The sequence below is a fragment of the Manacus candei genome, unplaced genomic scaffold, assembly GCF_025592945.1.
Source record: "Manacus candei isolate 608988 ecotype Guabito, Panama unplaced genomic scaffold, ASM2559294v1 h1tg000047l, whole genome shotgun sequence".
Classification (NCBI taxonomy): domain Eukaryota; kingdom Metazoa; phylum Chordata; class Aves; order Passeriformes; family Pipridae; genus Manacus; species Manacus candei.
In genome coordinates, this window is record NW_026138095.1 from 6,517,051 (window position 1) to 6,530,677 (window position 13,627).

Below are 13,627 nucleotides of genomic sequence, written 5' to 3' on the forward strand. Positions count from 1 at the left end.
CAAAGCCAGCGGGAGCTCTGCACTTGTCTTCTGGGAGTAATTGGAAAATGCAGCATCAACAGGAACTTCTGGGGTGTCTCAGACCTGTCTCCCCAGGATTACAAGTCTCAGGGCAGCGAAGAGTCTTCAGACCAGGGAAACCAAGGCACAGCAGCGCAAAGCAGCAAGAGGAGTTGCAAAGACCCAACTGAACCTGTGCCATCATCCCGGCGATGAGGAGTTCTCTGCCCCATATCCAGCCTGGCTCCCTTGCAGAGCAGCACACAGACAGCAAGGGGAATGTGGGGCAGGGAGCCACAGGGAAGGACCGTGCAGCCACGTCCAGCCACTCTCGAGGCCATCACTCACCAGATGCTGACCTCCACCAGCTTTGTGCAGCCTCATTAAAGCTAAGCTGAGCCATAACTCATCCAAGCAGGGCAGTCCACGTGGAGAGCTGGCAGCGACAACTTCCAGCGTTTCAGGCCTCTTTCCAACAGGAGTCGAGTGTCACTCACAGCTCCTTACCTGCGTCGGAAAACGGCCTTGGAGCTGCTCCTCTGGCAGCTCAGGAGAGCAGAGGGCGAGGGGGTGGCTGCCTGGCAGGGGTGCCCCCCTCTCCCCTCAGACCACCGCGGTGGGGACAGACCTGGAGCAAACACGAGGTTATTCATGCCTAAAAGCAGAACCCGAATGAGAACGGGAGCCTGCGAGGACCACCCACCCGCCCGACTGCCCGGAGCCCGGGGAGGCAGCAGGAGAGCTGGGACGCCCCAGCCCCAGAGATGCCAGGTCACCCCTCCATCCCCGCTCAGCCTCTCCACTCCCCGGTACGGCCTCCCAGCGCCACCTAACGACACGGGCCGGGGACAAGGACCTTCCAGGCAAAACCGGACACATCCCGGTCTCTCTCGAGAAGGATGGAAAGCAGGGGCAGGGATGGGGACACATGGCTGCGGCCTGGGGGCACAGGCAGCAGAGGAAGGGGGAGCTGGAGGTATTGAATAAGGATTTACATGATCGCAGTGATCCCTCCTCTGCCCATGAGGCTCAGTCCCCCATCCCTGCCCTTCACTGACCTTCATCATCCCATGGCTTTCCCACAGATCAGCATTAACCCCAGGGCCTTGGCCAAGTTCAGGGTTGAGCAAGGTCACTGAGCTCAGCAAGGACAGACGCTCCCCTTAATCTGTTATCACAGCCCAAAAACTACCCTGAAGCATCCTCAGTTTGGGAGCAGCCGCTCGCTCTGCTCAGCAGGAGCACCGTGGCCTTTACCACAGCTACAAAAGCACCCTGACATCAACATTCAAGGCAATGTGGAAGAAAACCCTCGGGAAGAGCTGGCTCATCTCTTCCCAAAACCTTCAGATTTGATGAAGCCACAACAACCCCTTCACCATCACATTTCAACCCAAATGGCTGCTCCCTGCACTGAGTGCAGCCTCCTCACCTCCACACCCCCTTCCCAAAGCTCTGATTCACCTCAAAACACAGAGCTGATGTAATCTCCCGCTCAAGAGTTCAGCATTAAGGCTGCATCAGCCATGAGACGTAAGGAGAGCCACATCACACAAGCAGCTGCTCCACAAAAGCTTTATTGCTCGTTTGCGTACGAGTTCCCAGTATCACATTTCCCGAGTTTCTTAATGAGCTTGCAAATGAGATTTAAATAGAAAAGGATAGGAGAAAAAGAGGCAAAAATAGAAGTCAGAGACCTCCCTTCCTTAAGGCTGGAACAGCAATGGGGTGGAAATACAGTGCCCTGTGGGCAAGTCCTCTGCCATGGGAGAGGGCTGGGCTGAGATGGAGGTTGAGTGTGGACAAACCACCGTTGGCTGCCCTGGCTCAATTTTCCCTCTGCCTCCACCACAGAGCCACTGCTGCTGTCATCATTTACACAGGTCAGAGAGGAGGGGTTGCAATCCTGCAGCACTCTGGCAGGGAGCACGGGGGGGTTGGGGACAGCCAGGCAAGGGGGCCCCGCTGACGCTGCCCCTGCGCCACGGATAAAGAGGAGATTACAGCTCACGGCTTGTAATCTGGCTTAAAACCTGACACCGTCACCGTAGTCAATCTGGGCTAAGAGAAGCATTTAATAAGCTTCAAAACACACAGGCCAAAAAAATAACCCCACCAGTGAATAGAGTGAAAGGGCTCAAGGCACTGCTTGCACCAGTCAGCGCTGGCAGGTACTGATGGACACAGGATCCCTCATGATCCGGAACAAGGCAATTACATGCTTGTTATCCCAATCCACCCCATAGGATAGAACCCAGGCTCTGTTGGGGTTTAACAGTAGGAGGCAGAAAGCAAATTAATGCCCTTCTCTGCCTGCACAGAGCTCACAACTAGTGGAGGGCACCTGGTCCCTTCCTGTGTGGAGCTGCCTTGCCTTGGGACATGTCACAGCAGCTGCAGTGCTGGGCTAGCTGTTCTCAGGTTAAGGCAGTCACAAAGAAGCCAGACTCAAGCAGGAGGTCCAATTTGGCTTCGATGGAAGGGTTTATTTAAAAAACAATTATCATTAAAAGATGCCTGCTCTGGCACGAATTACAAGGCAATGAAGCCATTTGGCTTGTGGCTTAAAGGGGAGGCACCATGACACAGGGAAACGTCTCCATGTGACTTGCTGTGGGGAAAGAGGCTGGCAGGACTCCTCTAGGTGCACACACACCTCCCCTCACCTGCACTGCATGATTCATTAAGGACTCAAACAACAAGAATCACCCCCAGGAATGGCAGCCCCGCTGCAGGGATGCAGGGCCAGCCAGCAGCCTCATGTCTTGAGGACATTCACTTTGGGAACCCAGAGTTCATCGTACCAGAGAGGCCTCAGTGTCACACACCTCTCCAGAGCGGCCACCAGCCCTGGGCACAAGCCCTGTGCTCCCAGGCTCTGCTCACGACCCGCTGGTGTTGCCCCAGAACGGCTCCACTGGAGCAGTGCCACATTCCCACCACTGCTGCCCTAGTGACTGATCAGCCGCAGCATCTCTGCAGGATCCACGATCTTCTCCCGGGGTTTGCCAGCAGCTTTGCCTCTTGCCACTTCAGCAGCATCGATCTTCTCCCAGTCCGAGAAGGAAACGGGACGGACCCCTGGAGTGACAGTGACAGATGGGAGAGAGAACTTAACCAGGTGAATACAAGCTCAGCCTCACCTCCCCATTGGCAGGGACCTGATGTGCCAGCAAACCTGCCCTTTTCTGACCTCAACCTCACAAAGGAGAAGTAATTTCTAATGCTGGGAGGAGAGGGATGGTAGGTTCCAGTCAACTTGGATCAGTCAGACCTTTGCGAGCCGTAACAACAGCGAGCATGGAACCACCTCAGGGGACAAAATGCTTCCAGTTCACTGTTAAACCTCAGCCAGTTTAAGAGGCAAAACACACACACACACACTTTAATTGAATGTCTTTAAACACAGCTACAGCAAATTACTCTCATGGGCATTTTAATCTTTCCTTTAACTTGCTTGGAAGGATTACTAGGAAAACCACTCAAGAGCAATAGCTCACTGTCTCGGCAGCTGACAGTGACATTTTACCCAAGGTCTGTGCTGCTTTTAATGGCCCTTCCCAGAAAGTGGTCATTAACCTTAGCAATGACACGGTTTGAGGGAATTCAAGTCCTGCTCTCCCTGGGCTTTGGAATATTGAAACAGCAGCAAAACACATTCCCATGGTTCAGACTCTGCTCCTGTAAGTGGCTCACAAGACTCACTGCCCCAGGATACCCAGATCCAGGAGCAGTTTGGCTGCACTGTACCTTCCTGCTGGCTGCCCCACACTGACCTCGGCTGCGCAGGATGCTCTCCACGGCCCTAAAGCCTTCTCTGGAGGGGGACATGTCCAGCACACCCCCTTGGAGATCCTCCAGCACAGACTGGGCAGTGTCAAAGCTGTCGTTCATGGTGGTGATGATCACACCCGTGGGTCCTCTCTTCACCCACCCGCTGCAGTACAGACCTGCAAGGGCACATGGAGCAGCCAGGCTCAGGTCAGCACGTGGCCATGGACCCTCCTGGCTGCAAGTCCTTGTCCTGTTCCCCACCTTGGCGGTGGGAACAGACCCTTGGATGGTGCTGTCACAGCACTTTGTGTACCTGCAGACCAGTTCTAAGCAGCCATATGGGCTGTGTCGCTTTAGTAACAGGATACAAGGCCCAGTAAAACACCCCTGTGCTAAACCAGACACCCCTAACACGAGCTGGGGATGGGCCAGCTCTTAACCCCTGATAGAGGCAGCTCATTTCCCCAGTTTCCACTCTCCAAGGTGTGCAACCGCCTTGTATCCCTGCCCTTGGTGAACGGAGCTTCCAACCCCAAAGCCCCCAACCCACCAGCTGCACTCGACATGCCCCACGCCAATCCCTGTGGATACAGACCTGGGACACCCTCCACTCTGCCCGAGCTGTTGGGGATGATGCCACGCTGGGTGTCGAAGGGCACGGCCGGGTCCAGCGGCAGGCTCCGGTACCCGATGCTGCTGAGCACCAGCCCACACTCCAGCTCCTCCACCTCTCCAGTGGGGATGGCTCTGGCAGAGTCACCTGAGCCCTGAGAGAAGGGGGAAGAAAGAGGCTGCTGATCCCCACAGTCACCCCTGCAGAACAGCAGTCTGCTCAAGTCCTCTTTGGCATCTTTGATCCCTGGGTATTTGCTAAAGGCTGTTCTGCTGTTCCCTTTGGAAGGGGAAAAGCTCTTGGTGGTACCAAGATTCCCCCAGAGCCTGCCAGCAGCCACTCCAACCAGACAGGAACACAAAGCTGTCTTTGGAGAGACTCCTGAGGGATGCAACAGTGTCCTGCTCCATCCCTGCAGCCTCCCAGGGACATGCCAGCCCCCCTGAGCCCGTACCTCCAGGCGGGTCAGGGCCATGCGGACGCCCCTCGCCCTCTTCCCATCAGGGGTGGGCAGCACTTCCTGGGGGCTGCGCTGGAACTTCAGCCCCCACTCCCGGGAGGCTGCTGCCTGTGCCTCCACTGGCTTCTCCCTGGGCTTCTCCAGGGCTGTTTTGATCATCAGCTCAGTCAGTCGCTTCCTGGGCCTGGGAGCATCTAAGAGGAAAAAGAGAGATCTTCACGACAGGAGTCAGCAAAAGCCCCTCGGGACACAGCACAGAGCCAAGGCCACGTCAAGGCAGTCTCAGTTTGTGAGTCTGTCACGTTGATGGGAGTCCAACGCCTTTGAGATGACAAACTGCAAGTCAAAGTGACCAGGAGAGCCCCTGAGGCTTGAGGCCAGTGGGACACACAAATCAAATCCTGCAATTTTCCTGTCTTGCTGGTGCTCAGAGGCAGCAGCCTGTGGAGAAGAGCAGGTCTCTGGACACCCTTGAACTCAGTGATTTCCTTTTAGCTCTACAGGAAGCTCTTAAATCAACAGCCTTGCGATCTCCTCTGCAAGGTCCCCTCAGCCCTCCTGAACCTCATGCCCTCATCACTCAGAGGGTAAGCACTGTTCCCATGCAGCAGAGTGGCTGCACAAAGACAGAAACAAGCTGTTCCCTTCTCCTGGTGCCTCCTAGCACTCTGAGAATGAGACACACCATGGTCACCAAGCATTTATGTGCCAGGCATTAAGCACAAGACAAGAGATTCTCTGATGTACACCCTGAACATCTCCAGATCACTCCTGGATGCTTGTCTGCCAAGCTGAGTCCCTGCCTGGAGGAGCATGGCACACTTCCCTCACCTTTAACAGCATTTTCGAGGCCTGTGAAGTCAGCAGGGTCCAGGACAGCTCTGGCACCAGGAAGGTTTATCATCTCCCGCAGCTCCTGGGAATTGCAGGCAGGAAGATGTTACCTCCAGAAGAGGGAGGTCACCCAACAGCCTCAGGCCCCCTTCCCCAGCACTCTGGGCTGGAAGCCAGGGAATGGGTGCAGGAAGGAAGATGCCTGGGTTCCACTCCCACCCCCAAACCACCTCTCCCCAACTGGGATGGGCAGTCTGGGGCTTAACACTGGGAAACAGCTGCCCTGCAGCACCTCCAGCCTCACCTTGATAGTGAAAGCAACTTGGAGAGGTCCCCTCCTCCCAACCAGCCAGACACGCTTCACCTTGCTGCAGGCAAGAGCTGCCAGGGAGCTGTCAGTGATGTCTGTCTTCTGCAAAACAGATTCGGGAGAGAGGGATGAGGGCAGATCTGGAGGGAGCTGGGGGGAAGGCACAGCCTCTGAAGGTGAAAAATCAGCAGAAAAGCTGGCTGTGCATGCAGAGAGCCTGGGAGAGGACAGAAAACAAGTCATCGCCCTTTGCACAGAGCTATTTGCACAGCTGGTCCCTCATCACTGAATGTTCTTTCCGAGGCCATAATGCACCAGAGGTAACGAGCCAGCACCCCGTGAGACTGCCTCGGGGGATCCACCCAGGCAGGTTCACCTTGGGGCTAACAGAGCAAAGCCTTCCAGTGATCTTGATTCTGAGGTGCCTGCAGATGCTGTTGGGTGACTTCCCAGGCATACAGGCTGTGGATGAAACCTGCTGCAAACCACAGCTCAAATCACCACCTGCTTGCCCCAGGCAGCTCCAGCACAAGCACAAGCATGGCCAGGGCTCACCTGGCACTGGCACCTTGCAGCAACCCAACCCTGTGCTCTGTTTCAATTATGTGTGCGTGTATATCTAGATTACAAGATCTTTTCCAGAGAAAATATGATGGGAGGGACACCGGGATAAACCACTCCAGACCAACTTTCTTAAAAGGAAAAGTGCCTGTCCACCATGGCAGTCATTCCCAGTGCCACATCCCAGCTGGTTTCAGCCACTGGTTCCAGTGCCTCCAAGTTTGGGGGGGAGGGGAGCGTTTAAATTTAATTTAGGTATTAATACAGGCAGTTGTTGCACAGATGTAACAAACCTCGTGGCATTTCTCCAGGAGGGAAAACCTTTGCTGCCAACATCTGGGGCAGCAGCTCTGTGGAGCAGCTGGTGCACACCAGCTCCCAGCTGTCTGTAGGGGAGAGGTCCACCAGCTTGGACCAGACACCAGTATGCCCAGTGCCACCAGTAAAAACAAGGCTGCTGCCCTCAGCTGCAGTAGAAAAAAAACATATCCCAAGAGAAGCTTGTTGGTGGAAGAGGGAAAGTGTCTCTTCCTTTGCCTCTCATAGAAAAGGAAGGGATGAAGCTCAATTTCCAACTTTTTGGATACCAGCAGAGCAATCCAGAGAGCTCTGCAGCATTATCCAAGGCAAAGTCACAGCCTTGGATCACTCCCCTACAGATTGTGAATCCATGGTTGCACCCGAGAGGCAACAGCCTTCCCTGGGAAAGATCCCAAAGACAGAGGAGTGTGAGGTTTTGCTGAGATGGGTGGGAACTCCAGCAGGGAGAGGATTTGGGCCCTGGGTTGCCTTCATGGTGCAGAGCACCCGTCACTCACCCTGAGGAGTTGCAGTGGGGACAGGAGGATCCGGGCAATGTCCAGTGCCACGTTGCCATGGCCCAGAATCAGCGCCGTCTCACAGCTCAGGTCAGGCTTCAGCTGTGGGGAGAGAAAGACCCAGCCGTGAGCGAATCCACACAGTCTCCATGATGTACAGCCCCTCAGACCTGCTCCCACCATCCAAATTCCCTTCCACCCCTCTTTGCTCCAAACAGAGGCGATGCAGATGGGGAAACTCCACACCAGACACAGAAACACAGATGCTTCCAGCTGATCCCTCTCCCCACTCTTCCTGCAACAGCATCTCTGGGAGCAGGAGGTGTCTTGGCCAAAAAGCCTCCTCAGGATGCAGAGCATCACCCCTCCAGGTTCCCATCTGGCCCAGCCAAAATATGCTGCCAACGTACAGAGCCAGCTAATCCGCTCTCACTGATGTGCAAATTGTTCACATTTCTACCATCTAAGAAGGATTTAACGTGGTTCCTGCTAATCTTTTCCAATTGCAGGCCTTTCAGGACTTAATCTGGAGCTGAATGTCTGCTGGGATGGGAGGAAGGATGGGAGGAAGGGCAGGGAAGCACACGGCTGTACTCACGTCCCGGTTCTCAGGCAGCCCGTTGTACCAGCCCACAAATGCTCGGGCCGAATACACACCGGAGAGGTTCTCCCCTGGGATCCCCAGGACCCGGTTGTCTTCAGCACCATAACTCTGGGGAGGGAGCAGACACAGTCAGAGATGTCACTGTGTGCAGGGTCTGACACCAAAACACAAATCCAGCAGCTGCTGGGGACACTGGACGGCTGCCAACCCTTCCCAAAGACTGGGATAGTCAGTGGAAGGGCTAAACACAGCCCAGGCACACAGCCCAGGCACAGGGGCTTCATCCATCCCATCCCCCTGGGCTCCAGGGCCAAAGTTGACCTCCCTGGGGCAAAGCAGAGCACGACAAGATGAGGACTGAGCAGGAGGAACAAATCCATGCTGGGCTGAAACAGGCATTGGCCGGCACAGGGAAGAGGTTTCAGAGACCTGCACTTGATGCCACTTTCTAGCACGTGCTCCCTGCAAGGCTTCGGACGAGCCTTGGAGCATCTGAGCTGTCCCGAAGCTGGGAAGAGCCTCCCATGCTAATAAGGCACCCAGAAACGCAAACCCTCTTCCCAAGATGCCAGCGGGGACCTGCAGACCTCCTCTGTGATTTCTGGGACGCCGAGGCAGCCCAGGTACCCACCAGCACCACGGCGTGGTACGCCTGCCGCAGCTCCGGCACCGTGACGTCCCTGCCCACAGTGACATTCCCGTAGTAGGCACAGCGCCCCGAGTGCGCCGTCTGCGTGAAGGTGTTGATCACATTCTGCAAAGATCAGAGGACCTGGAGTTATGTCCGAGCCACAGCCGGGGCCAAGGCCTGCTGCTGACAGGAGATCCCCGTTCCCATCCCCTCCCAGCCTTGAGATGCTTCTCCCCGCCTCGGTTGGTTATTCTGAGACTCTTATCTCCCAACAGCCAAAGATAAGTCACAGGGAGATAAGCACAGCTCTGACTTGGCACTCTCTGCACTGCCCTCTTCGGAAAGGAAAATCCATTTTTTACACCCGCCTGGGGAGGACAGGAGCCCTTCAGTGCCTTCAGCCCTTTGGAATAAACCCCACTGCAGGGGAAAATTCCTTCCCAAAGGTGAGGTTTGCAAGGGAGCCCCACCAGCTCCACCTTCCATCCAGGGTGCTGCCCGCCAGCCTCTCATCTCAACCCTTCCCAAAAACCACTTCCTCAAGAAAGGATGAGGGCAAGATGGCATCCAGAGCCTTTTCTTCTGAGTAATTTGGGCTACCCAGCAAAACCACCACTTCTCCTCCTGCAGCTCCAGCTGGATTCAGCCTGGAGACAGGACAGATACCACAGACCCAAGCACACATCTGTTAGGTCCACTCTGCCTCTCTCAGCCCAAAGGGGTCCAGGCATTTTGGTCTTGGATCTCCAGGGATTAGAGCAAACCACTGCAAGATATTGCTGTGTCTGGATCTCCCATGTCTGGATCTCCTGTGTCCCACCCCTCCAACCACCTCCACCCCAGGTCAGACACAGCAGGTACCTCTGAGTACAACTCACTGCCAGGTAAAGGAAAATGGCTGTGAAATCCTTGGCTTAACTTTTCCTTGCCCAGGTGAGCACCTACAGCCCAGTTCCACCACCCCTAACAGCAGATCTGTGTGTTCCCAGAACAAGTACAGATTAAGGAAGGGCAAACAGCAGCAGCAATGAGCAGGCAAGATCCTGCTGGCATAGCATCCAGGTACAAAGAAGCCCATCCAGGTTTTCCCTGGCCTTGCTCTAGGCCAGGCTGACCAGCACTGGGGGCAGCACTTCCTATCACAAGCCACTGTTTTTGACCTGCTGTCCAGATGCCAGATATCCCAGGCATCCCATATCACCAGGCCAAGGCCTCAGCACGGAGATCTGGACCTCTCCAAGTGTGACAGCTCCACACCACAGCCTGGGGACAGCGACTGCCTCGCCTGCACCCACCACTGTCATCACATGGGCAAGGGGAGGGAGCACCAACCTTCACTTCGGGGTGGTCTGGGGCCACCCCAAAACGGACGAGCCCAAAGGGAACGGGCAGCTTCTCGTAGATGTCCACCTGGGCCCCGCCGTGGTGCTGTGGGAGAAGAAAGTCACAGTAATGGGATGAGGACAGAGAGGTCACAGGAACCCAGTAATATTCATCTGCTGCTGGAGGAAACGTGGGGCAGGAGGGAGGGCTGCACCACAATCCCACAGCCAGAAACAGCCTCTTCCAGACTTTTCCATGCACAGGATGATGGTGTGCTTGTTACTGCCAGCTCGGATCCCAAGGTGTGTGGCAGAGTGACCCCAACCAACCATCAAGTACATCTCGTGAGGGCTCCATTGCCCTACCCACCTCCTCTTCCACACTAACCTGGTGGCTGTCCAGTACCCAGAGGGGGCTGATCAAAAGAGCCCCCATGCCACGTGGGAAGCACCCAGTGCAGCACCCTGAGTGCTGGGGAACCTTCCAGACATCTGCCAGCCCCCAGCAGAGATGCCCATGCCCTGAGATCCCCCGGGGACGAGTCACATCAGGGTCGGAGCTTTAGACAGATGTTTGGCTGCAGGGCTTTTGTTATCTTGTATTTTGAGTCAGCCTCTTCCCGGAGATTAAGCAGCCCTGAAATTTGTCCCTGAGGCTTAGTAACAGCTATTTTCCAACACGTACCAGAGACAACACAGCACGGTTTAATGACGGGGTTAAGCTGCTGCATCTCTGGTGGGTGCCAGCAGCCCAGTGCTGTGCTCAGGTCTCATTTCCCAGCAGACCTGACCGCCCAGAGCACTGACACCAGGTAAAGCATCACCCAATTGTCTTAATTCAGCTGGGTGAGGATGAGGGAGGAGAGCAGGTCCCACACATCCGCTTTTAACACATGGTTAATGTCACTCCTGCTGGGTGACAACACCTCCCGGCGAGGCAGATCCCTGCTGCTTATTTGATTCTAGAAAAATCACTTGGGTTGAACTCGCAGCAACCAACGTGGGTCTGGTGAGGACAGCCCAGGGTCAGGGCAGGGATGGAGGCAGCCCCAGCCAAAGGGCCCAGAAGGATGCTGTGGGGTCTGGGCTGCCCCGAGCAGTCCCCCAACAACACAGATCAGGCTGGGGCAGGGCCAGGACCCCACCAAATCACCCCCCAGCTCCCTGAGAGCCAGGCACCACCAGCTCCCTCCCTCCCTGCAGATCCCGGCCCTCACCCCGGTACCTTGAGGATGTGCTGAGCCGTGTAGAAGCCGGCGGGGCCGCTGCCCACCACGCAGACCCGCGGCGCCGGGGCGGGCGAGGACAGCCACCGCCGCAGCCCTGCAGGGGAGAACGACAGGGAAGGCGTGAGGCCACACAAGAGCTGCCACCTGCCAGGGGCCACCACAGCCCTTCCCCGGAGCCCGGCACCCACCGAGCGGGGCTCGTCCCGCTGCCATCACCGCGGCCGCAGCGCAGCGGGGCCGGGCTTTATGTACCGGCCCGGGGAGGCGGAAACGCCTCGAGGGCAGGGCCGGCAGCCTCGGCGCTTACGGCCAGGCCGGGGTCGGTGGGGTCGGAGGGAGTCGGGGGATGTCAACTGCCCCGGAGCGCCAGCACTGAGACCTCCTAACTCGAGCTCCGGAGGGGCCCCGCGCCCGGCCCGAGGGGTCCCGCGGCCCTCACTCGCCCAGGGCTGGAGCAGGGGCCTGCGGGACACGGCTGTCGCAGCCCCCCGGCCCCGGTTCTCTGGCTGTCCCGGTGCCGGTGCCCCCCGCTCCCAACACGTGTCCCCCCGGCCCAGCGCCGGTGCCGCCGCCAAGCCCCGCCCCTCACCGCCTCGGCCCCGCCCCTCATTCCCACAGGCCAATCGTGAGTCGGGACAGCGCTTTTATTAGCATAACCCCGCCCATCCGCCGCCGCGTGCCCACGCCCCCAGCCAATGGCAGCGCGCTGTCCCCTCCGCGGCTGCCCGGAAGTGAGTGGTACCATAGAGAGGCGGGGAAGGCGCGGCCGCGCCGCGACCGTTCGCGCCGCTGCTCTCTATGGTGAGGCCTCCGCGGTACCCGTCCCGCTCCCGCATCATCATCATCATCATCATCCCCGCGGGGGTTAATTGCCGGCGTCCCTTTATTCCCTCAAAGAGATCAACTGCCGAGGTCTGCCGGGGGAAACCGATTTTAACCATCCCCCTGCAGAGCCTCCTCCTGCCCCTTGCTGGGAGAAACCCATTGCACCCCCTCGATAAAGGATAAAACACTAGTGCTGGAGACAGCGGCAAAATCCAGCCTCCACCACGGGCCCTGCTTTATTTCCTCCTTAATCCCCATCACAGCACGGTTCAAGTGCAACAACTCCCACCTCCCGTGCATGAGCATCACCCCATCCTGGTTCAGCCCCTGCACAATGCACCAGTCAGGAAAACCATCTCAGTGGGTCTGGGAGACGTTTAAGAGCTGGACAGATGCCAGGGCACGCAGGCGAGCATTGACAGGGCTTTTTAAATGCAATTAAGAGCGAGAGGAGTTTACAGCTGGAAGCTGGTTGTAATACGGGTCATAAAACCCACACGCTCTCTCTCATGGTCTTGGAAATTGGTTGATGGCTTTCTGCAAAGGCATGCTGAGAACGGCAGCTGGCCCTGTGCCTCCATCTGCTCCCGCTCCCTCGGGGGATTTGGGGCAAGGACCAGGATTTCCGATGGCTCCAAGCACAGCAATCACCAACCCACTGCCCAGAGAGGCTCCAAATATCACCATAGAAGTCATCCACAGAAACAGTTCAGTTTAAATTTGGGGGGGTGTGTGTCTGATTACGGGTCAGAATACTCTTTTTTTTCCCCCCAGAATTCTCCCTTTCCCTCATTAACTTCTGTATCCGCCACTTGTGACAAGGAATAATCCACGTATTTCCCAAACCACAAGTCGCCTCCCGCTGGCTGAAGGACCTGCGAGCACTTGCCTTTAGATGGCACTGCGTTAAACAACACCCACGGAGTCCAGCTGGGAAAAGGGCTGCTGCTCCGACCAATGCTTGGAAACATTTTGGGACGGATCTCTTTGCACCAGGAGAGGATAAAGAGCATTTTGTGCCCACAACCGGGAGCACGTGAGGCTGAGATTACCCTGCCTGAACCGAAAGCACCTCTAATGCTCACTCAGCCCGTGGCTGGAGCCAGGAACACCTTAACTTGGCACATTGACCTTAATTGAGCTCTGATGCTCAGTTAAGAGATTAATCACAGGGCAGAAGGGCAGCTCTGGGGAGGGTCTCTGCCACCCCTGAGCGACCCACAGGAACTCTTGGGCCATTTGGTTCATCCAACCCTCCTAAGATTTCTCCCCACCTACAGACCCAGCCTAACCCCTGCCTAAAGGGGAATTTGCCCTTTGGATGTTTCACAATATCCTGGATCAATGAACCCACGTGGGGCCAGATAGAGGTGGCAATGTCACCAGCCCAGGGCATCAGCACGTCCTGGGCCCCAGCCCAGGACAAATCAGTAATGCCCCATTTCTGATGCCAAAGGGGTCACACTGGATGGATCCAGGGCCAGTTTTCCCTGCCAAAAGTCTGTATCTGTTACACAGGGACACACCATGGCCACACCAGCTCTGGCCCCAAGTCACAGTGGCCACACAGGAACACTTTCCCAGTGGGTCTGAGGATGTCCCTGCACTTGGTGGTGGAGAAGGGGGCATGTGGTGCCCACAGGAGG

General features: G+C 56.6%; 1 protein-coding gene across 1 annotated transcript; it reads right to left on the reverse strand.

Annotated features, from left to right (window-relative positions):
- Positions 1–1,565: 1,565 nt before the first annotated feature.
- On the reverse strand, positions 1,566–11,709 carry FDXR (ferredoxin reductase). Its single transcript, XM_051798103.1, has 12 exons — positions 11,345–11,709; positions 11,153–11,250; positions 9,938–10,033; positions 8,606–8,728; positions 7,969–8,082; positions 7,371–7,472; positions 5,986–6,093; positions 5,679–5,763; positions 4,842–5,041; positions 4,370–4,541; positions 3,777–3,950; positions 1,566–3,081 (listed from the first exon to the last, which is right to left on the reverse strand). Exons 1-12 carry the CDS (start codon positions 11,367–11,369, stop codon positions 2,951–2,953), a joined length of 1,428 nt encoding a protein of 475 aa, XP_051654063.1. The 5' UTR covers positions 11,370–11,709; the 3' UTR covers positions 1,566–2,950.
- Between the last annotated feature and the right edge of the window lie 1,918 nt (positions 11,710–13,627).

Bases quoted from the DNA above. Each gene is read 5' to 3' on its own strand.
- FDXR (XM_051798103.1), bottom strand. From the start codon at position 11,369: ATGGCAGCGGGACGAGCCCCGCTCG. The intron at 10,034-11,152 runs GTACCGGGGTGA...CTTCTCCCACAG, and splicing joins CGGCTCAGCACATCCTCAAG to CACCACGGCGGGGCCCAGGT. The intron at 6,094-7,370 runs GTGAGTGACGGG...TCTGTTTTGCAG, and splicing joins CCCCACTGCAACTCCTCAGG to AAGACAGACATCACTGACAG.